The 22664-nt window shown below is 43.2% G+C and overlaps 1 protein-coding gene across 4 annotated transcripts in view; it reads left to right on the forward strand.

Moving 5' to 3' along the window:
* Positions 1 to 22664, forward strand: part of LOC142377085 (low-density lipoprotein receptor-related protein 1-like) — a 97145-nt gene that overhangs the window by 35037 nt on the left and 39444 nt on the right. For 3 of the 4 annotated variants that reach the window (XM_075460848.1, XM_075460850.1, XM_075460849.1), the window contains exons 4-20: positions 1296 to 1415; positions 1991 to 2119; positions 2212 to 2475; positions 11209 to 11371; positions 12591 to 12813; positions 15209 to 15398; positions 15512 to 15655; positions 16996 to 17232; positions 17536 to 17716; positions 18477 to 18699; positions 19360 to 19549; positions 19628 to 19753; positions 20215 to 20355; positions 20799 to 20924; positions 21016 to 21132; positions 21247 to 21327; positions 22164 to 22331. In XM_075460848.1, the coding sequence (XP_075316963.1) occupies positions 1296 to 1415; positions 1991 to 2119; positions 2212 to 2475; positions 11209 to 11371; positions 12591 to 12813; positions 15209 to 15398; positions 15512 to 15655; positions 16996 to 17232; positions 17536 to 17716; positions 18477 to 18699; positions 19360 to 19549; positions 19628 to 19753; positions 20215 to 20355; positions 20799 to 20924; positions 21016 to 21132; positions 21247 to 21327; positions 22164 to 22331 (2823 nt within the window). Of the gene's footprint in view, positions 1 to 1295; positions 1416 to 1990; positions 2120 to 2211; positions 2476 to 11208; positions 11372 to 12590; positions 12814 to 15208; positions 15399 to 15511; positions 15656 to 16995; positions 17233 to 17535; positions 17717 to 18476; positions 18700 to 19359; positions 19550 to 19627; positions 19754 to 20214; positions 20356 to 20798; positions 20925 to 21015; positions 21133 to 21246; positions 21328 to 21518; positions 21570 to 22163; positions 22332 to 22664 lie in introns of all 4 variants that reach the window. The other variant, XM_075460847.1, reaches the window with a different exon arrangement.

A 22664-nucleotide genomic window follows, 5' to 3' on the forward strand; every position in this document is an offset into this window, starting at 1 on the left:
AGAATTTTTCAACTGCAGTGAAAAATACGGACCAGGTTTGCAGAAGCCTAAAGATGATTGGTTGTGGGTTTTGTTCAGTTTCATTTTAAGGCATTTTGCTTTGGGCCAGTTGACTCAAACAGAAAATACATTTTAAACAAACTACTCCGAGTCTAAATAAACCTGCCATTTACCTTCACTTTAAAGAAATACGTCATTTGCTTGTTTGTAAGCATTCAAAAACTGTGGAATCCCGGCGGAACCATTTATTTAACATATTATAACCATATATTTTGCAAAATGGCACAGCATCGGGGAGGTTTTCATTTCTGAACTTATCGCTCTGTGAGACAGTTTTTTTTGTTTGTGTGTCTTTAAAAAAAAATCTTTTTTCAGGGACACATCCAGACACATTTTATCCAGAGACGGTTTAAATCACATCTCTTGTCACATCTTGGTTACATCATCTAGCTGATGACCGAGTCGAATGTGATTATGAGGCTTTTGCGCTGGCGACGGCCATGGCCGGAGCCATTGTTATCTTTTTGCCACGTTCTCGTGAGAGCAAAATCTGTTGATAGCCTCGAGGGAATCTGGGGCTAACGTTCGCTTTGGAGTCGAGGATGAACTGATTAGATTTTGGTGATCGAATGTCAAAGTCGGAGTGACCTCACACACAACACATTTTTGGCCACAGCCCAAAGCACGATGAAGTGATGACATTTTGGATCCAAAAAGGTCAAAGTTTCGACTTTACTTTGACATTATGATATTCTTCTCTGGCCACTGTGCAACGCCGTTAGCTGAGGAACAGAAGAGGAAAATTGCAACCCGCATGTCACATTTGATCAGATGCTGCAGATGTGAGACAAATCTTGAGCGATTACTGATTCAACACAGACTCGTCCCTTAATATATTATATAGATCGCATTGTCTGGTCAAACATTTGATGTAAACTGCAATTTTACTGGCTGGTGGAGGCAGGGCAGTAGATCTGTTTTACACCTTCTGAGCTTGAAACGAAACGTGTTCATCAGCAGCTTCAGCAGCACATGTGATTGATACATGTATGATATTGACTGGTGTACGCTCTCTGTTATGACCCCACTGCGATCTGGGGGTTAATAGCGACAATTTGAAAATGTTATTACATAACTAGCACAACCCTGCCCTCATTAGAACCACTCATGAGGTTCTTTCAGGCAGTCGCATTGTTAGTAACAAGGAACAAACATTAAAAAGCTGCCTTTGTTGCTTGCACTCACCCAAATATCACTGTCTTCTCTCCCCCTGCCCTCTTGTGTTTCCCCTCCAGTGTACATATCCAACTGCTCGCTCACAGGCTGTCAGGAGGACTGTGCGGTTACCCCGGCGGGGCCTGCTTGTTACTGTAAGGGTGGTTATGAGATTGGCCCAGATGGAAAGACGTGCAAAGGTGAGTTTCTGGAAGCCACGGGCCACCCACAGTTCCTCAGTGCTCCCTGAGGTGCAGCATGTGCTGCAAGTACACAATCATCGTGTGACAATGGGAGAAAAAAAAAAAATCGCGTTTGTGTATATTTATTTTTTCATTGCCGCATGAAGTGTAAAACAGCCAGCAATGTCCAAATAAGAATACCTCTGGATGTTCACAAAGGTGCTTTTTTTGTGTGTATGTGTGCACCAAAGCTGCTTCAGTGTTTACTCAGGTTTTTGAAACGCTCTACAAGAGCACAGCGTGTACTTGAGGGGGGATGAGAGTGCGGAGCATTTCCTGCAAAAGCCTGTTTTAAAGATTACTAATAGACGAGAGACTTGTATAGTGGTTATTCTAGCAACAAACCGGCATGATATTATGCCTTTATTATGCAGTATATTCAGCCTTCATGCGATGCAGCAGGGATTTGATATCTTAAGAAAAGTTTATAAACCAGTGTGTGTTTTTGATGGTCTTATTTTATTCTTTATGTTTGACCTTCCGTTTGGAACCTGAAATGTGTGTTGTGACTGAGCGACTGTCTGTGGTTTTAGACTTTGACGAGTGCAGCGTTTATGGCACCTGCAGTCAGACCTGCGCTAACACCGAGGGCTCCTACACCTGTTCCTGTGTGGAGGGCTACTTGTCCCAGCCAGACAACCGCTCCTGCAAAGCCAAAAATGGTGAGCAGCGTCAGACAGAAGCGGCACCGGATGAGTGTTCCATTCCGTTGGTCTTCTCGCACTCACCGTTTTCGTCCCCGTTGTTTTTCTAGTGCCAGTAGACCGTCTGCCTGTCCTGCTGATTGCCAATTCCCAGAACATCCAAGCCACCTCCCTGAGCGGCACCACAGTCCACAGTCTGTTGTCTACCAGCACCAAGCAAACCACAGCCATGGACTTCATATATGCCAAGGAAACCGTCTGCTGGATTCACGTGGGAGACTCCCCCTCATCCACACACCTCAAATGTGCCTTGATCCCCAACCTGAAGAGCTTCACAGAAGAAAAAATCATCAACATCTCCTTCAGCCTGCACCGTGAGTACACTGGAGCAGTTTGCGACTGCACCCTGACACCTTTGCAGATCACAGTGAAAGGGTTCTGACGGCATCAGATTTCTACCATCTTGTACTGTGGCAAATAAAAAAACACAGCCCAGCTCTGCCTTCTAGAACAGATAAAAACACATTTTCTCTTTCTTCAGTGCCAAAAAAGTGCTTCCAAAATTCCTGCAGGTCTGACTGAAATGACACACTTATCTAACGTGTGCATTGACTGTGTTAGGATAACGAGGACGCTTAAAGCGTCTCAAAGGAAAATGAAGGAAGACGAGTGTAGGCTATGTGGTTAAAAAAGTTTGACTTCTATGATCGTATTTAAGCAGGTTAAAAAAAACTCCTGAACTGAGCATCACCTCCTGTTAAATGGAGCTTATTGCAACACATTAAAAGCAGATGTGCTTGTCCTAACCACATCTTTCTTTTCAGAAAAACACTGAAGTCTTTTGTCGTGCAAAAAGGAAACTTAAAGTAAGTCCATAGATAACTGAGAGGCTTGACTGAATGCAGACGTGTGCACTTAGAGGTTCCTGACTGCAGACAGGCCCGCAGGTCAAAAACATCCACACCCATATCCCGCTTCCAACCTTTGTCACTCCTTTGCTCCCAGCTTTTTATTCTTAGTTATGCCATGGCGTGGTTTCGGTCAGCTTGTCTGCTCTGAGTCAGAAGAAAAGGAGAAACAAAGCTCACTTAAGGACTTAACCTAGAATCATATGATTATTGGATTTTTTTTTACTCTGTCATTGTGTTCATAAACTCTGTCCTGTCGTTCTTCTCTCCACCGTCCCCTAGCTTTAAAATGAGAGAGCTGTCGAGATAATTTAATACTAAAGCCTTTCGGGATTTAGACCACATCTTGACATTGTAACGTTTTGAACAGGGATTTACCTTATTGAACGATTCAAGAGCAGTAAGGCAGTGGAAGGTGAGGTCGGTGGAGAGGCTAATGGATGAAGCTTCCTCTGAGAACTAGAAATGACACTGAAATGGCAGAGGACGAAGCTGCCTGAATGTGACAGAAGCAGAATGATTTGCTGGGTTGTGGCAAAATTGGATCAGTTTGATTGAAAAAGTGAGAGCCCTCAGTCAGCTGATGGAGTTGGAGTGGAAAATGAGGAGGAAATGGGAGCGCGTATGAGACTTGCACCAAAGGGAGCGACTTTCCTTAAAGCTGCTGTCGGCAACTTTTTTTTTAGTCATATTAGCTTGAACTGTCATGGGATTCTGAAAGGAGAATATTAAATAGGCTGTTTAGGAGAAATCCCGAATTCTGTAGCTCCCTCTGAAGCCTGTAATCGTGCTCGCAAAAATCGAGCGCTCCCGGCTGTTTTTAACCAATCACGTTAGGTTTATTATTTATCTATTATCTGAGCAGAACAGTCACCAACCACGTCTTCCATGCTGAGCGTGAGTCTGCCCCAGCTTGTGTGCGCGCACACTGGTGTGAACTAACGTGCACAACCTCGTCCACAGAGGGGGAGGGACCTGAAAGTTGTATCAGTTCGAATTTTCCGACTTTAGACTCGGAATTTTGAAAACCTGCCGACGGCAGCTTTAAACTTGATATTAGAATTCTACACGTGAATGCAGTGCGTCGCTGCAGACATTTCTTCACCTTATATCTGAAGCTGTGTTTTAGTCCTGCGTCTTGTTTTGTTTGCATGGTGAAAAGACCCGTTACGTAGATGTATATCCTAGATATGAGCTATTACTTACGCTCTACTCAGAAAATACAAACGGCATGCTCTTAAGCAACTTGTTCACCTTTTGTTTTTGAATGTGTGAAACTAGCTGTTGGATGTCTTGTAAGCACAGGTGTAACATGGCGGTGTTTACAAGAAAGGGAATAAAAGGCTGGATTGTAAACAAGGTATTTCATACAAGAAGCATTGTTTTCTGTTAAGAGAGAATCATTTCCCTTCTTCCTATTGTTGACTTTGGGCTTAGTAAGTTTGCAGACTGTACTGAAGGAAGTGGAAAAAGCCCACAGGCACAATAAAGCCCCATAAAAATACAGTAAAATGCTGCAATTGAATAGCAATTCCTCTCTGTAATTTCACTCTCATACAAGAATTGTGACCGAGCAGATCTGCGTGAGGCGCAGTGGTCATCTCTTTTCCATCTAAATGAAGAATGCATTAACCTGACAGAACTGACTTAGTCCGAGAAATGAAAAGGCCGAATGATGACAGTCAGACAGTAGCTGTCATTTGGAAATGCACAGTTGTACGTTCCTTTTAAACCAGATGACGAGCTGAATCGGGGCTAAAACACATTTTTCCAACCTACAGGAAAAGCATGGGCAGATAAGTCCCTATTCCTCTGTATGTGGAGGTGTTTTCAGCCTTGCTAGTGCTACATCTACCATTTGTTATTTTGTCCCCAAATTAGCCAGAAACAGTGCCACGTTGATATGAAGCTTTCATGTATTTTTTGTTACTCTTAAAAAGGAAGAATTATCATCGCTGACAACACCGACTTCCAGTTGACTCACGAATTCAAGAAATTCAGAAAAATTGGCAGGAAATTCCAGTTGCTTCATTTGGGCTCCCCTCGCCTGTCCTCTGCACACGTACGCCCACGCACACTGCAGCTCTCGCATGCAGACGTACCAATAGGCACACTATAAAATGGAGAAGTGGCTGCACTGAGAAGCAAGGACAGGACGTGCATGAGAGATGAAGGATCGGTGCCGTGCAGCCGGAATAAGGACGCGAATGAAGGACATCGCACTGACTGTATCCAAGTCACCATATTACTATCTCTATGTCCGCGTGTGAATGAGTACAATATGGAAAGGAAAGGCACAGAGAGGCTGTTTGAACATATTCTAATCCTCAGAGAGGCTAATCAAACTGTTAGAGAAAACAGCATGACTGTTTCGCAGAACAAAGCAAATCATATTACAGGAGAAAGCATTTGCCACTTATGATGTGATGTACAGAATATGGGAGGATTTGTAGGCATTTTTATTTCTGACCATCTAGAAAAGTAAGAGTCCACACTTTGACCATCAGAGGACCCCGAATGGAATGCTTAGCATCAGCACAAAAAGTATGCAACATAAAATGGCAGATTTTTCTCATCTTTTCCCGACTGTGGGATGTGAAGCAACTTCCCAGACAGCAGAGTTGATCTTTTTTGGGACAGGTTGAGTATGACAGAATAGGAGGAACCGTTTGAAGCTCACAGTTAACATGGAAGGAGCCAGCAAGCAACCAATGACAGGGGCGAACATACAGGAAATGATGCATGTGTGGTTGGAGTGACTCATGACCTCAGTATGCTACAGATGAGTTGTCCAGATGTTGTCGTCGCCCCCCTCACTTTCTTGCTTTCATCACATTCCCTCTGCACAAACGCTCTCACTCTGTTTTTGACGGTGCCTAATTACTAATAACACCTAATAATAATAATGCCCAAAACGCAATGAAACATTCAAGATGCCATGTTACCCCCGTGTTTTTTATAACTTTTCGGCACCTATTTGACACTAATGTAATTTTACTCAAGTAAATCTACAATGTCTGCACAACAGCACTGACCTTACCTGTGTGATTATTCCTAAAATGTCTTGTTTGGGGTAATGGGGCCTTTGCTTTGGTGCTTCCTCGCATCCTTTCGGTTCATATACTGGTCAGGACTTCAAATATCTTAACAGTTTGCAGGTTTACATGCACAATTAATTAATTGAGTGATTTTCAGTCGTGGTTTCAGATGCATTTAGCTGTCTGACAAAAGAAACAGAAAAATATACTGAGAGCAGCTTTATTGGGATTTAGGGTGTAATGATATACTCTTGCACTTTGCAGATGCAAGAAGATCAAACTTCAGGCCTATTCCAGCGCAGTTGGGCGTTTACTTAAGGGGATGGTTAAATCCCTCACTGCATTATCTGGGTGTGTTAACTTGGTGTTGAGAAGCTTAATCTTGTGTGATTTTGGTCAGGCTGCTCACGAGCATTTTAGAAGCACCGTTTTGATCAGACAAACACAATAATTGAATTTAATTACATTTTTTTTCATGCGTCACGGTGTACCTACTTGCTGTAGGAAACAACCATATTTTGAACGATTGAAATAATCCCATTCCCTAAAACAATTGGGGCCTCATGTGTAATGTAGCTAAATGCAGTATGGAATTGTTAGCATATCATTTAAATGCTAAATTTAACCTGCAGGGCACTCTCGTTGGCTTGAATTGGACTCAAAAAGAGAAGCAAGGAAAGCCTCCCCCTCCTGAAAACCCCAGTCTGCTCTGCCTGGTCAACACGATCAGGCTCTGCTCAGCTTTCTCCATCACCTCACTTGAAATTTTAAATTTGAATAATAATAATGAAAAAAATAAAAAATCGAATGGACGGAAAAATTGCGTTCACGTCCCACAGGATGAGTCATGAACAATTTCACATGATCTTCCAGGAAAGGACAAACTGTAGAACACCATTAAGAAAACATACAAATCCACTCCTGTATTTACTGAGCCAGATGATGACATACTGTGCAAGACTCATCCCACTGTAGAGGAAAACAAAAAAAAAAGTAGCAACTATGATCTTAAACAGAAAATGTCATTATTATTGTGCATTTTTTTTCAACCTGGAAAAATCTCTCTGACATCAAAGTAAAAGCATTCTGTCCAAGAAAACCGTGAGAGCACAATTAAGAAGCGCTGCATACGCAGACATTTTTAAAATTGGTAAGAATTACACAGAGTTTACATAAGATCAAACACGGAATGGTTAGAAAATAACTTCCAGTTGTAAGGACTTTCTTACTTTGCAGTCATTTTACAAGCAAGAAGAGCTTACGATGCAAGAATAATGAAATGATGATATGATCTCGTTGGAAATAAGGATTAAATGATTTGGGAATCATTGCTTTGTATTTTCATCGGCCTTTTACGCGGCTTCTGAACATTGAGAAAAGAAAATTAGGTAAATTATAGAGAGCTTTGTGAGAAGTTTCACCGTGATAGATTTACATTCACCACACAAAGTAGGCATCAGTGCTGCATGCTGTGCACAGGAAGGCTGATTCCGAAGCTGTCACTGTGCCTTGCTTCCCTGCTTGTGCTGTGGGAGCCACTGTACCTGCTGCCCTTGCCCAAAGAGCTGTGCCGTGCTGCTTAGGACAGACACTGGCTTGAAATCTCCTTAAGAGGTCATGTGCTGTTAAAAGGTAGGCGAGTCGGCACATTTTCAAATCTTCCTTTCCTTCATCACTGTGGTCGGCCTTAAGCTTCCCTCTGCACATTTTAGTCCTGCTTTACAACTTAGTCCCAGAACCACATTCAGTGAGAGAAGAATATTTTTCCCTACCTCATTCACACAGGTAGGGCCAGGCGGCTTCAATAAAAGTGACACAACTGCACTATTGATCTCGAGTATTAGAGGACAAGAGGCAGCACAAGAGTGTATGTATGCCTGTGAAATGCATGATCATTATTTCTACCGCTACGTGTAGCTATTTAAATATAACTTCTGCTCCCTTTAGATTTCTATTCTAAAAAAAAAACCTACCTAGACACGCTCCTGTTTTTCTTGGACGAACAGGGAGCAGAGAGATGAACTAGAAAACACAAAGAGACTGAGTTGTGTTGTGAAAGGAAGGGTAAGTGAATATAGCAGCTGGTTCTGTTTTTTCAATTATGCCGTGTTGTTTTTTTATAGCATAGTTTCAGACAGACAGAGCTGCAGTTAATGAATCCAGACTGTTTTCCCACCTCTGGGGAACAGACAGTGGGGAGGGACGATCCACGGAGGAGGAGAGACAGGAGGACGAGAATAGGAGGAGGTAGACAAGTCTCTTGGTTTGCTGGAGCCATTTTTTGTTGAAAAGAAATGAAGAAAAATGGAGAGCAGAATGTGTCTCAGAGCAAGGGCCGCACACTTTTCTATATATTGCACCTTCCCCTCTTTTGTCTTTCCGTTTTCCCCGTTGTTTAGTCTGTGAGTCTGTGTTGTGGGGCAGCTGGAAGCATTTAAACAGAGAAATCTGTGTTAAAATTGAGAGTACCTTTGGGACTCTGGCCTCAGATTCCCATAAACCTCAGAAATGCTGTTGCACAATGGTGAGATTTTTCCCTCTCTGCTTTTCTTTTTTCACCCCCCCCCTTTTTTTTTCTCTCTCTCTTCACTCCTTTGTATTTATCTTATAGCTGTTTTTCACTTTTACACTGACCCCAAAATATTTTAAAGTCTTCCATTTCCCTTCCCTTGCTCATCTGGCTCTTCACAAAAATGTGTCAGTTCTTGTAAACACTGAGGGCTCCTCTGGATTTACAGTCAGATTTATAGCTGGTGAGCTTTAGATATGTGCACTTTCATTTGCTGAGGAATCTGCTGCATCATTTCCTGCTAGATCCACATGGCAACCCGATAACCCCGGAAAATGTACCACTACGTAGACCACGGACCTTAACGGTACACACTGCAGGAGAAAGGACTGTTGGCCCTACATAAGAAGTGTTTGTTTGGGTCAATTTGTGTCAGGTTAGCGATGTGGAGAGCTGAGTTTGCAGCAGCTGTGAAAATACAACTCTTGTGGCCTGTGAAACACTCCTCCCCACCTCCTCACACTGTATATAGATGTCAAATTTCCACCCGTTAGGTCAAGTTTAAAGGTATCACCAGAGCTAGAATAGTAGTCGGATCCTTGACATCAGTGAAAGTAGAGCAGGTTTGAAATGTTTTTTTTGATGAATCCATAGATAACACCTGGTTGGCAGTTTCATAACACCAGCTTGATTTGCAGCACCCCTGCTGTTTTATATATGTTTTTCTCTTTTGGCGTTTGATACATTGTTTGATTGTCACAATAGATGTAAAACACAAGCGGAGAGAGGCGAGGAAAGGTGCCAACCAAAGTTTCTGCCTGAAATGAAACCCCGATTGTCGCTGTTATACAGTAAGTGGATAAGTGTCATACAGTGTCTACTGTATGACACTTACCCACGTGGCTGCCGAGGGCCTGTACTGCGAAGTAGGTTCAGCATATCCAGGATTTCTTAGAGGGATAGTTCGCCTCTTTTGACATGAAGCTGTATGACATCCTATATTAGCAACATCATTTATGAACATTTTCTTACCCCCTGCTGCGTCCTGTGAGCCGAGTTCCAGCCTCGTTTTGGCGTTGATGAAAGTAGTCCGGCTAGTTGGCTTGGGTTTAAAAAATAAAGCGTTTTGCTTCTCAAAACAATATGCGTTCAAAAGAGTAATACATTTGCATCACAAAATCGTTGTCCAGGAAAAAGTCAGACCTCACAATCGCTTGGCACTATTTTCTCTCCCTTCGTATCACTGCGTGTTGTGTAGACCGTGCAGACCGAGCAGTCCCCTGTTTCCGAGCAGTAAACACCGTAACAAGTGCGGCTGTCGGCAGGTGGCAGCACGCAGTGATACGAAGGGAGAGAAAATAGCGCCAAGCGATTGTGAGGACTAGCCGGACTACTTTCGTCAACACCAAAATGAGGCCGGAACTCGGCTCACAGGACGCAGCAGGGGGTAAGAAGATGTTCATAAATGATATTGCTAGTATGGGATGTCATACAGCTTCATGTCAAAAGAGGCGAACTATCCCTTTAAGGTGACCTGGTTAAACTGACCTCAACAATGGAGATCTCGCAAAGCGGAACTATGACCACTCACCATCTGCAACTCTAGCGGACTGTAAAGCAGCACAGCTGCTGCGACCGAAACAGGAAGGAAAGCTTTCTTTAAAAAAAAAGAAAGAAGAAGAAGAAACAAAGAACAGGCAACAATATGAATGCCTACATTAGTAGGCTGATGAATTCCACTGCCATCTCATTAAAGCATTAGTGGATCTGATCGGTTTACAATTGTGTATTTTGTTTGGTGACTGAGGCAGGTGTATTCTTAATATACGTGAGAAAATTTCAGTCCTAATTTGTCGGATTTAACACTGCCATGATGACATTTAACGTCTAAATTAGTTTCCTGTTTCCTTGATGGTACAACCCGATAAGAAATGAACCAGCTTCTTGATCCTGAACATCTAGAGCTGAACCTGAAGTAACCTTATTAAGCCACTCATATTACTTGAAGTTCATGTAGTCCAGCTCCGGTAATCTTACAATTTGGGATGCGTGCTCTATTAAATAGGCCCGATGTCATACTTTTTACAGTATTTTCTCTTCGCTTTGACGTCCCTCCTCACCACACTTAGTAAAGCTTTGATAGTCAGGGGACATCGCTATTTTTATGTGAAACTTTGCTAAACTGCTAAAAATGCTCTATAAAATGTGCGTGTGGTGCCATGTGCACATGTCTAGTCGTCTGATTCTTCACTGGCCTTTCCCTTGAGCAGAGGAAAATAAACCCAGTGGAAACCACAGAGCTACCTTTGCTTAGCTACCACTACGCCAAGATCTAGCTCTTGCATATGTTTTAGATAACATTGTCTACAGTAGACGTAACCCTAATTTGGGATGGCTGTTTTCTTGTTTGTCAGGCAGGAAATAGGTCCACGATTTAAACCTGACGTTGCTTCTACACCACATTGCTAACTTATTTACCTCATGAAATGACCGAGTCAAACTTCTTACCCATCTGCTTCAACTATATACAGCAGCAACATTCGCTGCAAGCTCCACCTTTAGAGTGAATCGCCACAAATACTAAAAAAACACTGCCTCTGTAGACCTCCTGTGTCCCAGCTTATGCTCTCCTCTATTCACTTTTCCCTCCAGATGTGGAGCAGATGGCCATTGATTGGCTTACTGGAAATTTCTACTTTGTGGATGACGTGGACGACAGGATTTTCGTGTGTGACAAGGACGGCCTGACATGCGTCACCCTCCTGGACCAGGAGCTGTACAACCCTAAAGGCATTGCTCTGGACCCCACCATGGGGTCAGTTTGATTCCTTTACTTCTGCACTTTTTCATGAACACAAACGCAAAGGATGCAGAGACTGTCACCCCGCACGGTGTATGCTGGTTTTCACACATGCTGAGAAGTTCTTTCTGCACACTTTAGTCCCATGACTAGACTTCTGTCATCTGTCATGGTTAACCCTGAAACATCATGTGGAAACTGAATGTTTGGAAATTGAACACAGATGTTCTTTTTCGTGCACTATAATACACTGACTATGTAGGTTTTCATCAGAAGAGAATGTTTTTGTTGCAGCTCTTTTTGTTTATAACCACACACTCCGACTGGATTCCTGCAGGTTTGTGTATATCTGCACAAATTTGCACAGCTGGGTGAGCGTGAGTGCTTCAGAGCTTTGTCTGTTGAGGTAAAAAAAAAAAAAAAAAACTGCGCTAATGTGAGAGTGTGTGTGTGCACGCTTTTGCTTGTAGCCACGTGCCTTGTTTTAACACCCACACAGCTTCCTCAGCTGATGTTCGTTCCTCCAGTGACAGCATCGTGTGGATTCACTGTAGCTGTGTTCTTCTGGTGCGTAGTGTCATTAAAGGAGAGAAAAACTATAATGGTACCAATGCAACAGCACAAATGTTCCTTTATTGGGCTGTTGACTTACCACAGACAGTCTCTGATTTACAACACGATACTTAAAGGCAATATAATTTTTTCGTAGCCTTGATCTAAGTGTCAGTGATCGCCCTTGACCACATAGCATAATGTTGGGAGGTTTAGTTGAGAAAGGTAATCTCTGAAATTGTTCGGAATGCGTTTTGTTGTTGATCTAGCACATAAAAAGATTTCATGCCAACACATTTTCAGGGACTGCGAGTATAAACTATAAATAACTCGCAGTGTTTGTTTTGGCAGCAGTGAGAATTGAAATAATGGTTATGGTGTGAGATGCTGTGTTTGTTTTTAATCACGATAACAGTGGGAGTACCACATGTTCCTCCAGAATAGTGCTAGTTCTCATATCAGAAAGACATTTTTGTTTTTTATTCCAACTGGAGCACTTTATAGACAAAGATTATCCAAAAATGTTTCTCTGTATATTTCTCCTTCTGCCTAAAAAGCTGCACTATTACTCTCTCTGTGACATGGAAGTAAGGGTGTTGAAACCAGCTAGGAGGCTGAAAATGAAGCAGACTGCTTAGTTCAGCTGATCCATCACTCAAGTCTGTTCGTTTGTTTTTTACAGGAAGGTGTTCTTCACAGACTACGGCCAGATCCCCAAAGTGGAGCGCTGTGACATGGACGGCCAGAACCGAACCAAACTTGTCGACAGTAAGATCGTGTTCCCCCACGGCATCACGCTGGACCTGGTCAGCAGGCTGGTATACTGGGCTGATGCCTATCTGGACTACATTGAAGTGGTGGACTATGAAGGCAAGAACCGGCACACCATCATCCAAGGCCTGCTGGTGAGAAAACATTCATGGCTTCATACAGTAGTGATCTAAAAAGCTCTCTAACATGCTTCAGAGTTCTGCATATATTTTCAATAACCTATGCTTCCCCTGTGTATTCCTGTCATGTATTCTTGGCCCAAAAGTTATGAGCAGAGAGAAGATGGTGAACGTTAGCCTTTTCATAAAATAAGCCGATAAATGGTATCCGGTACTGAGGCTGTTAATGCAGCTGCATTGGTGAAGCGCAGTGGCTCTTAAAACTGTTACCATGGCTTTTACTGTGATCTTTGGGGAAGTAACAGCTTTCTTTTACACGACTGAGCCAAAGGGCACAAACACAAACACACACACACACACTTACCTCCATCTCTGGTTTTCTGTGTGTGTATACGTCTGTACTAGGCCATTAGTACACGCACATCCTTCACATAAATATTAAATAGATGGGTTGCTGCTGAAGGTGCTGAGCTGGGGCTGTTTATCTGAGCACATGTGTTTGTTAAGGCCTCATTTGTGCCGTAAAATAAAAAAATATTTGAATTCAAAACCAGCTGCAATTCAAGAAACGCATTTTTTCCTCCATGTAGAGAAAGTCAGACTTGTCTTGTTTTAAATCTGTGAGCAAAAGGTGATCTAATGCACGGCCAATGTTTAACAGAGTCTGATACTAACTGGTTTTCCGGTCATTTTGTTGCATCTTTCCGGCTGAACTATCTCTCAGGTTTTATGCCTGCGCTGTCACTGCCCAATGGGACATCGAGCCTGGCCTGTGTTTGCTCACAGGTGGAAGTTCTCACCCTTGTTTCTTCCTGACAGAAACTAGTTTGCTCATAAATTTAGTCTTTGAAGTGCTATGAAATCTCTTCACTCTCTGTTGCGCCTGCCCCATACTGTACCACCTTCTACCATGGCCATTCCCCCCCGCCCCCCCCCCGCCCCCCCCGCCGAGTAAGTGGCTGTTCATATTGTCTATCAGGATACCGCAAAGAATTACGATTAACAGTTGAACCACACCTGTGAACGTGATTTATTGAACTGCAAGTAACCATGTTAACACGTCTCTCCATGCATGCCACATTACAAGCTTTCACTCTGTGAAAAGGAACAAAATAAATCACAACAAACCACAAACAGCCACAAAAAAACTAACCCTTGTAAAATGTGAACAAAGAGCATAATGATTAGGAGAAAATACGAAGGATATCTTGTTTTTGTGATATTGCATGTTACCATAACCACACAGTAATAGTCTCTTAATGCGTCCTCATATAGTGTTCAGTTCTTCGAAGACATTTAAAGAACTGAACTAAAATAAATCTTTTTTTTTTCGGATTAAGCATAAAGGTGACAATGTGCTTCTCCCTTTAGAGTCTATAATTTAATTATTTTAGTGTGTTAGAATGTGTATTTATCTTTTTTTGTTTTTAAAGGCTTTTTTTGACTGGTTAGTCTGTGAGGGTTAGTTTACTAATAAGTCTTAGCGAGCAGATACCATCTTAACTGTTGAGATAGAAGCACGGCACTCAAAGAAAGCGGTGAACAGAACTGACTTTAACTGAATTGAATTAATCTTTATTAATCCCTAAAGGGCAATTCTATTGTTGCAGAATGAAGGACATTTCGTCTAACTGCCCCAGGGCAAACAAAAGTTGGAGGTGTAGCAGATAGTGGCGAGGCTGAGATCTTCAGAGATTGCCATGAATGCATTGCAGTGTTGTGTTTGTACAACTGAGCTGACGAGTTCACGTGGCGCAGGCAACACAGGTGAACTCTTCCTGTACAGAGTATGAACATGAACTCACTAACAGGACAATATCCAGGTGTGGAAACACTCCATCTCAGTAACATGTCCAGAATTATACTACCTGCTGTTAACTGTTCCTCCTCCTTTACTTTTAAATCTCCGTCTGAAGACACTTTTTGCCAGTGTTGTCTAAAAGCCCGGTCGAGTGGTCTTAGTCAGGACTAAGTGTCTGCAGCCATGCCTCCGTGAACGCATTCCCGATGTTTGTTGTGCTGTGTCCTCGTTAGTTCACCGAGCTTGCGTATTTGATCTGTCTGTGACCCCACGTTCTCAATGAAGAGGGAGGAAAAGAAATTGGGGAAACTTCCTTCTCCCTGTTCTAAGCATTACTAAAAGCTTTGGAAACGTCAGTCAGCTGCTCCAATATGTAAAACAATTTCCCCAATGTCATGGTTACTTATAACCACACAATCATAACAGATTTTAAGAAGGCTCAAAATTACCAGCAGAAAGTCTTTTTAACAGAGAAAAAAAGCTCAGTAGAAAGTGATCGTGTACTTAACTAGTTGATTTATCTCCGTACCATGATTTTTCCCCCTTTTTTTTTTTCCTTCTTTCTTTCAAATGTTTATTTTCTGCCATCTTTTTCTTTTCCTTTTTCAGATCGAGCATCTATACGGGCTGACCGTGTTTGAAAACTATCTGTATGCCACCAACTCAGACAACGCTAACATGCAGCCCAAGACCAGTGTGATCAAGGTCAACCGCTTCAACAGCACAGACTACCAAGTAGTGACCAGGGTGGACAAAGGAGGAGCGCTGCATGTCTACCACCAGAGGCGACAGCCTCCAGGTGCACATGCACACACGTACACTCGCACACACTTGCATTCTCCATATGCGGCAGTATAGCTCTTTCGTGCGTTTGCTGTGGGGATTTTATTTCTCCCTTTTCTTTGTTTCCAGTGCGAAGCCACGCGTGTGAGGTGGATCAGTTTGGAAAACCTGGGGGCTGCTCAGACATCTGTCTTCTGGGGAATGGACACAAGACCCGGACCTGCCGCTGCCGCTCTGGATTTAGCTTGGGTAGCGATGGCAAGTCCTGCAAAAGTGAGTGTGACTGCTGCTCATGCAATTCCGCTGTTAGGCTTCAATGACCTCAAATCAACCATTGCTCTTTCAAACGTCATCTGCCTGTCAAAAGCGTTCAAACATGCAGCAACAGTCCAGCGATGTCCTTCTGGCTTTGTTGGGAGTTTGTGGGAAAAAATGTCGAGGAGCAGTCGAGCTGTTTCTTTTGACTGATTCCCCGGGTCAAATGACTAATGTTTTGTGTTTAGTTTGGTTCAGCCATTTTAGGTACATTTTTAAACAACATTTGTAGCCAGATGACAGCCAAGGATGTCGAGTATATATTCTTTGTGATGTTCTTTGGGGGGTCTGCCTGTGAATCCTCAATTTTCAGTCTCTACTCCTTCATTTCTTAACTCTGAAAATGATAGAACATTTAGATTTTCAAGGATCTGACATCGATCTGACATCGTGTTGCTTTTGAAGATGAACCTCTGACAGCCATCACAGCATAATTCCCTACATATATGGAGGATTATTTTGGATGTCCTCTGCAGTCTCGTTTGTATTTATTTGGCAGTATAGAATAAAGGATTCTAGTATCTAGCTTCCACGAGTACAGAAAAAAAAACAAAAAAAAACCAAAAACCCCAGTTTCAATTTAGTGATTGAAACTAAAAAATATTGTTACGTTATCCTCATTCATAATTCAAATTGGGCTCAGATGGATACATGTGGAGCATGACGGCTGGTGTTTATGAAGGGGTTTCACTTTACACGAGTTTATTTATGGCAGAAATGTTGAAAAACCACATCACTGCAGCTTAGATTCAGCACATCCAGAACTGACGTGTACGTGCTTCCAGCTTAATAGAAACTATAAACTCGGTAGGCACAGGCAAGTCAACTTTCGTCACGTAAAGCCAAGACAGAGTCGGGGCTGGATGCGCATTCCTCTCTGGGCTGCAGATTGGGAAAGACCTATTCACTAAGTAGCTGAGTAACACCATGACTTCTGGCGAGGGGTTTTGTTGATTTAATCTATATTTAACATCACATTGTTGCGTACTGATAACAAAAAAAATCCTTGAATTATCAGAGTTGATTTAACTTTAAAGCGACTCTTTTACTTCAATCCATAAACTTTCTTTGTTCCAAAAAGTGTTTTAGCACATTGGTCAGCATCTTATTCTTTGATCCTGTGTCAAGTAAAGAACGGGCCATTGGCAGCTGTTAGGTAGGTGTTTATTGCATGTAAAAAAAATACGTAAAGATTTTTTGAAAGATTTTGATCTTGCCAACACAATTAGTTATTTTCTTTTTTTCTTGTATCATGTAAAACCCAATCTTTGCGCCTTTGTTGTCTCGTTTTGCTGCAGAACCTGAGCACGAGCTCTTCCTGGTATACGGTAAAGGCCGCCCGGGCGTCATCAGGGGCATGGATATGAATGCCAAGGTGCCAGATGAGTACATGATCCCGATTGAGAATCTAATGAACCCCAGGGCTCTGGACTTTCATGCTGAGAGCGAGTTCATTTATTTTGCCGACGCCACCAGTTACATCATTGGTCGACAGAAGATTGATGGAACGGAGAGAGATACCATTCTGAAGGAAGGTAAAGTGACATCAGCTGACATGAGAGATGGAAACAGTGCCTCCAACGGCTCATTATAGACCTAAATTTATGTTTTTAGCTCTAAACCATTTCTAAATTTTTTTTAAAAAACCCTTATGAAAGAAAACTATGATATATATAAAAGAAATTTGAATCTTATTACACCACTTAGACACGAAGGCTGTATCAGGCACACAGTATAAGAGCTTTAATCCAAAAGTACGAAAAGATTAAATGTGGATTAACAGCAGAAACTGCCTCTTTCTGTGCCAAGCTTGCCAAAACCCATTTGTTTTGTCTCAGGGATTCACACAGTCGAGGGTATCGCTGTGGACTGGATGGCCAACAACTTGTACTGGACGGATGACGGACCCAAGAAAACTATCAGCGTGGCTCGATTGGAGAAGGCGTCGCAGACCCGCAAGACTCTCATTGAAGGGAAAATGACTCACCCTCGTGCCATTGTGGTAGATCCTCTTCACGGGTGAGACTGGACAAAGATGAGGTGGCAGGATGGCAGTTTTTGTTCCACAGAAAGAGGATAAGAACTGCAGTTATGTCCTCTGCTCATCTGTCTGTCACTCACCTCTCTACAACACCATATTTCTTTCCACCGCCATTCTGTCTAGTTTTATCATCCTGCTGTGCATGTGTGGGCCTTATTGATAAGAACTCCCAGGCTCTCTGTTGAGAAGCACGGGCTCGTGGAACTCGCAGACTCACTCACGCAAAAAAACGCACGATCGCACGCACGGTCTTAGGATTGCCAACTCGGTGTGTGTCCACACACTTCCCCGGGGAAAGGCACTCGCTTCCACTAATGCTTGTAATCAATCAGGCGAGGAGAGAAGGGCGAGGAGGGAGGAGAGGTTTCAAGAAAAAAGAAAAAGGACGAGAAAGAGACAGATTGAAAAGGAAATGCGAAATGTTAATGGCAATGTCAGTCATGTTCCCGTGAGGGGGGAATGTTTCTAGATCTGCATAATTTCAGTCGGCCAGTCAGGCTTTTACCAAGATCAGTGGTTTGATTGACGAGTCTTAAATAACTTGGTGACAATCAGTGGTGAGCCTTCAGCGACACTGACTGGGAGACACTGCTGGGTGTTCAGCGAGTGCTTGTTGCCTGAGGGCAGTTGGATAAAAATGCCAAATCTTTCAATAATGTTAATTTGCTTAATGTCCAAATTACTATTCTGTTTAATTCAATAAGGATACATTTGACAGCTCCCTTGTTGTTTCCTCAGCTGGATGTATTGGACAGACTGGGAGGAGGACCCTAAGGAGAGCAAGCGAGGCAAAATTGAGCGGGCTTGGATGGACGGCTCCAACAGAAATGTCTTCTTGACCAGCAAAACGGTGTTGTGGCCCAACGGTCTGAGTCTGGACATCCCACAGGGCATTCTCTACTGGGTGGATGCCTACTACGACCGCATCGAGATGGTCTACCTCAACAACTCCGGTCGCAAGGTTCCAGCTTTGTTCATCATCAGAATATTTTTCGCTGCAGTCTAGAGACAAAAGGGTTCAGTGTGATCAGAAGTGGAGGGTGGGGGTGGGGTGTTTTAAGATGTCTTCGAAAAGCCGTGAGAGCACTAATAAGGAGTGACTTTTAAAGCAGTGGAGTAATGTGGGTGGTCCATTAAGCTCGGTGGCCTTGAGCTTATTAATACTTCAGTTGAGGATGTTTGGTGCTCAGTGACGTGTGTTGGTTAAATGGGGCTGCTTTTTGCGTTCAAAATAAATCCAGAAAATCGGAATGTTACGATTAATGGAGGATGAATGAAATCTAAATATTAACACTCGCACATTCTCTCCGCACCACTTAAAAGGCTATTTTTTAACCAGTTGATTTACGAACTACATTTTCGCACCACTGAGACACTTAGCCATTTAAAATGGCTGCAGCTGATTGTAGAAGAAGTGTGTGCCAGCCAAATTCTTTGAGGGGATTTGTTGCAATTTAAGTGTTAACCAGCAGAAAACAGAGGTCACGACATTATTTCTTTTGCTGTGAATTTCTTCAAATAGGCTTGAATCTAGTACTCTGGGACATAGATGACGGTGTAAAGTCTGCAGTTTCTTGTAAAAATAGACTTTACCATCTGTCTGCTTTTCTCACATCAACAGACGGTGTATGAAGGTCAGGAGCTGAACCACGCCTTTGGTTTGTGCCACTATAAACACTTCTTGTTCTGGAACGAGTACCGCAGTGGCAGCATTTACAAGCTGGACACCACCACCGGCACTGCCACTCTGTTGCGCAACGAGCGACCGCCCATCTTTGAAATCCGGATGTACGATGCTCAACAGCAGCAAGGTACGGGACAGAAACGTACACATAAAGCATCCACCTGTAATTCAAAAGGTGGACTCATCCCTGTCCCCTCATCTTCAGGCTCCAATGCATGTCGGGTGAACAACGGTGGCTGCAGCAGTCTGTGTCTGGCCATACCAGGAGGCAGACAGTGCGCCTGTGCAGAGGACCAAATACTAGACCCAGCTGATAACGCCAGCTGCAAAGGTAGATGCAGACATGACATTTTGTGTGTGAGACTTTAGAGTGTCCGTCTCCATAAATATTTGAACAGGGGAAGATGAACAAGCGAGATGGCCACAGCAACAGCTGCATAATGTAAAGAAATGCAATATAAACTGTGCGACAAATACAGCCTTTTAGAGGCACAGAATGATGAAGGGGATATTTATCTGTTACTCAAGCTTGTGAACAAACTTTTAAGATGAAATCTATGTGAAGGTCAGCACAGTTTAATCTGGGTATGTTATGATTTGTTTTGCAATTACTGCTGGCCCTGCTGGTAGGGGTGTGGTGGGTTTTGACAAATGGTTTCAAATGTTTCTTGTAATTCCACTTTTCCACAAAACCCTACCATTGCAACTTTTCCAAACAGCCTCCTGCTTCAGTTTACATCCCTCGTGACCTCTTTCCCACATTCTCTTAATTCCCCGTCTTCTCCTCCACAGCCAACCCGTCTTATGTACCCCCTCCTCAGTGCCAGCCAGGAGAGTTTGCTTGTAAGAACAACCGCTGCATCCAGGAGCGCTGGAAGTGTGATGGAGACAACGACTGCCTGGACAACAGCGATGAAGCTCCCGAGCTGTGCCGTGAGTTACCGTGCGCACACACACACACACACAAACTCAGAAACGCCAAATTCAACCCCTTCTTTCGGTTCTGAGTCAAATGACCTCCGGCTGCCTGAATGCGACAGTCTGCTGATGCCAGAGTGAAACGAGAAAGCATATTTGGAATCTGACGAGTGTGATTGTAAGTATAGGCGGGTGCACAATATGAAACTGTGTTTTGGTGCAGGGAGGAATGTAGCAACGTCTGTGGGTCTGGAAAAGCTTTCCCTCTCTCTGTCTGTCTGTGGTCAAAGTGCAAACAGGTTTTCTCTCCAGACGAAACAAAACCCAGTCCAAAAGCAGCCCCCTCTTTTACCTCACATTTCTCCATGCTTCACCTTTCCATCCCCCATCTCCACTACTGGCTTCTCATTTTCCCCCCGCTTCCCACTGGCCTCTCAATGCGCCCTTTACCTCTGCAGACCAGCACACTTGCCCCACGGACAGATTTAAGTGCAAGAACAACCGCTGCATCCCTCTGCGCTGGATGTGTGATGGAGATAATGATTGTGGGAATGATGAGGACGAATCCAACACCACCTGCTCAGGTACACACACATACTGCCAGACACAAACCCGATGGACATACAGTATTTTGTTTTTCACACTTGACATGCGCTCTGCCTTGACGTGTTTTAGCCCGTACCTGCCCGCCCAATCAGTACTCATGTGCTAGTGGGCGCTGCATCCCTATTTCCTGGACATGCGACCTGGATGACGACTGTGGCGATCGGTCAGATGAACCCGCTTCTTGTGGTTGGTCGTCTTAACATTAAAGCTGTTTATACAGGTTGCTTTCACATGTGAGTGTACAGTTTTAGTAGGTATAATTAAAAACCAAGTATATTCTCTTTCTGTGTTCTCTCACAGCCTACCCCACCTGTTTCCCCCTCACTCAGTTTACCTGCAACAACGGGCGTTGTATCAACATTAACTGGCGCTGTGATAATGGTTAGTTTCTGGGTTTTTTTGCAATCGCAGCTCTTTGCTCCACTTTGTCACAGTTTGCCATTGTGGTGTTTGGCCACCAGCCTTTTATTTGCAGTCATTTTTTTCTTTTTGTCATCTTGTGCATTTGGTGTTGTTGTTCCCTTTTGTGCCGTATGCCCACTCCGCTGTCTTCCCTTGGTTCTGTCTTTCAGAAAAGGATTGTGGGGACGGCTCTGATGAGTTGAATTGTCCAAAGCTGACCGGTTAGTGCATAGATCAACATGCACCACAAAAGCCATGATGCTAGCCAAAGCTTTAGGACTGACCAGGCGGGCTCAGGGACAGTCAGGGCTGCTTTTCTAACTGCAAATTGCCTCCAGCTGAGGCCTAAACTACTGCCATTCATTTTAATGTGCTGCACACAAATTTGATCAGTGAAACAGGATTTAGTTTTGTATGGACTTATTAGGATACCAGGTAAACTATTGACAGATAGCACTACAGAATAAATATTCTTTTCCAGAAGTTTACGCAATTGAAAAGTGTAAAAAGAGGTTACTTTAAGCTGGCTTTTTAAATCTATATTTGTATGAAAATGCTAAAAAAAATGCTATGCTGCAAAGCTCAATGTATCAGCGCTGGGTACATTCCCTCATGGTGCATGTTCCGATCTATGCAGTTTCTGTCATTTATAAAACCTCTCATCTTTCATATTCTTTCTCATCTGTTTTCACTGTCAATGTTTTAATTGTTTAAAAAAAAAAAAAAAAAAAAAATCCTGAATGTTTGTTCCATTTGAGGCAGTCGGAGCCTCTTAATGTGAGAGTGAGTGTTGCTTGACTGCGTTTGTTTTCCAGATAACGACTGCGGGGACAACAGCGACGAAGCCGGCTGCAGTCACTCCTGCTCCAGCACTCAGTTCAAGTGTAACAGCGGCCGCTGCATCCCAGATTACTGGACCTGTGACGGAGACAACGACTGCGGCGACTACAGCGATGAGACCCACGCAAACTGCACCAATCAGAGTCAGTGTCTTAACCTGCAGATCCGACCGGCTTTATTACACTTTAATATGACTTGTCATTTCAGTTCAAAGCTGATGTGCAATTATTATTTTTTTTTTCATATAAGCGTGGAGTTATCTTGTAAAAAAGATCTGCCACTGAGTAGACAATGCGCAATTATGCTTTCGGTTCACTTGCTTTTAAAGAGTGTTCCACAGGCTGCTCTTGTTCATGCAGCACACCTACACAAGGATGTCCTACTCGCTAATTAAGACGGCCCAAGTAATTCAGACATCAATGAAATGTGAGACACTGCCTGCTTTGGTTTTCACGGTGCGTTCAGCCGAGAGGAGA

This window comes from Odontesthes bonariensis, chromosome 3 (assembly GCF_027942865.1).
Source record: "Odontesthes bonariensis isolate fOdoBon6 chromosome 3, fOdoBon6.hap1, whole genome shotgun sequence".
NCBI lineage: Eukaryota > Metazoa > Chordata > Actinopteri > Atheriniformes > Atherinopsidae > Odontesthes > Odontesthes bonariensis.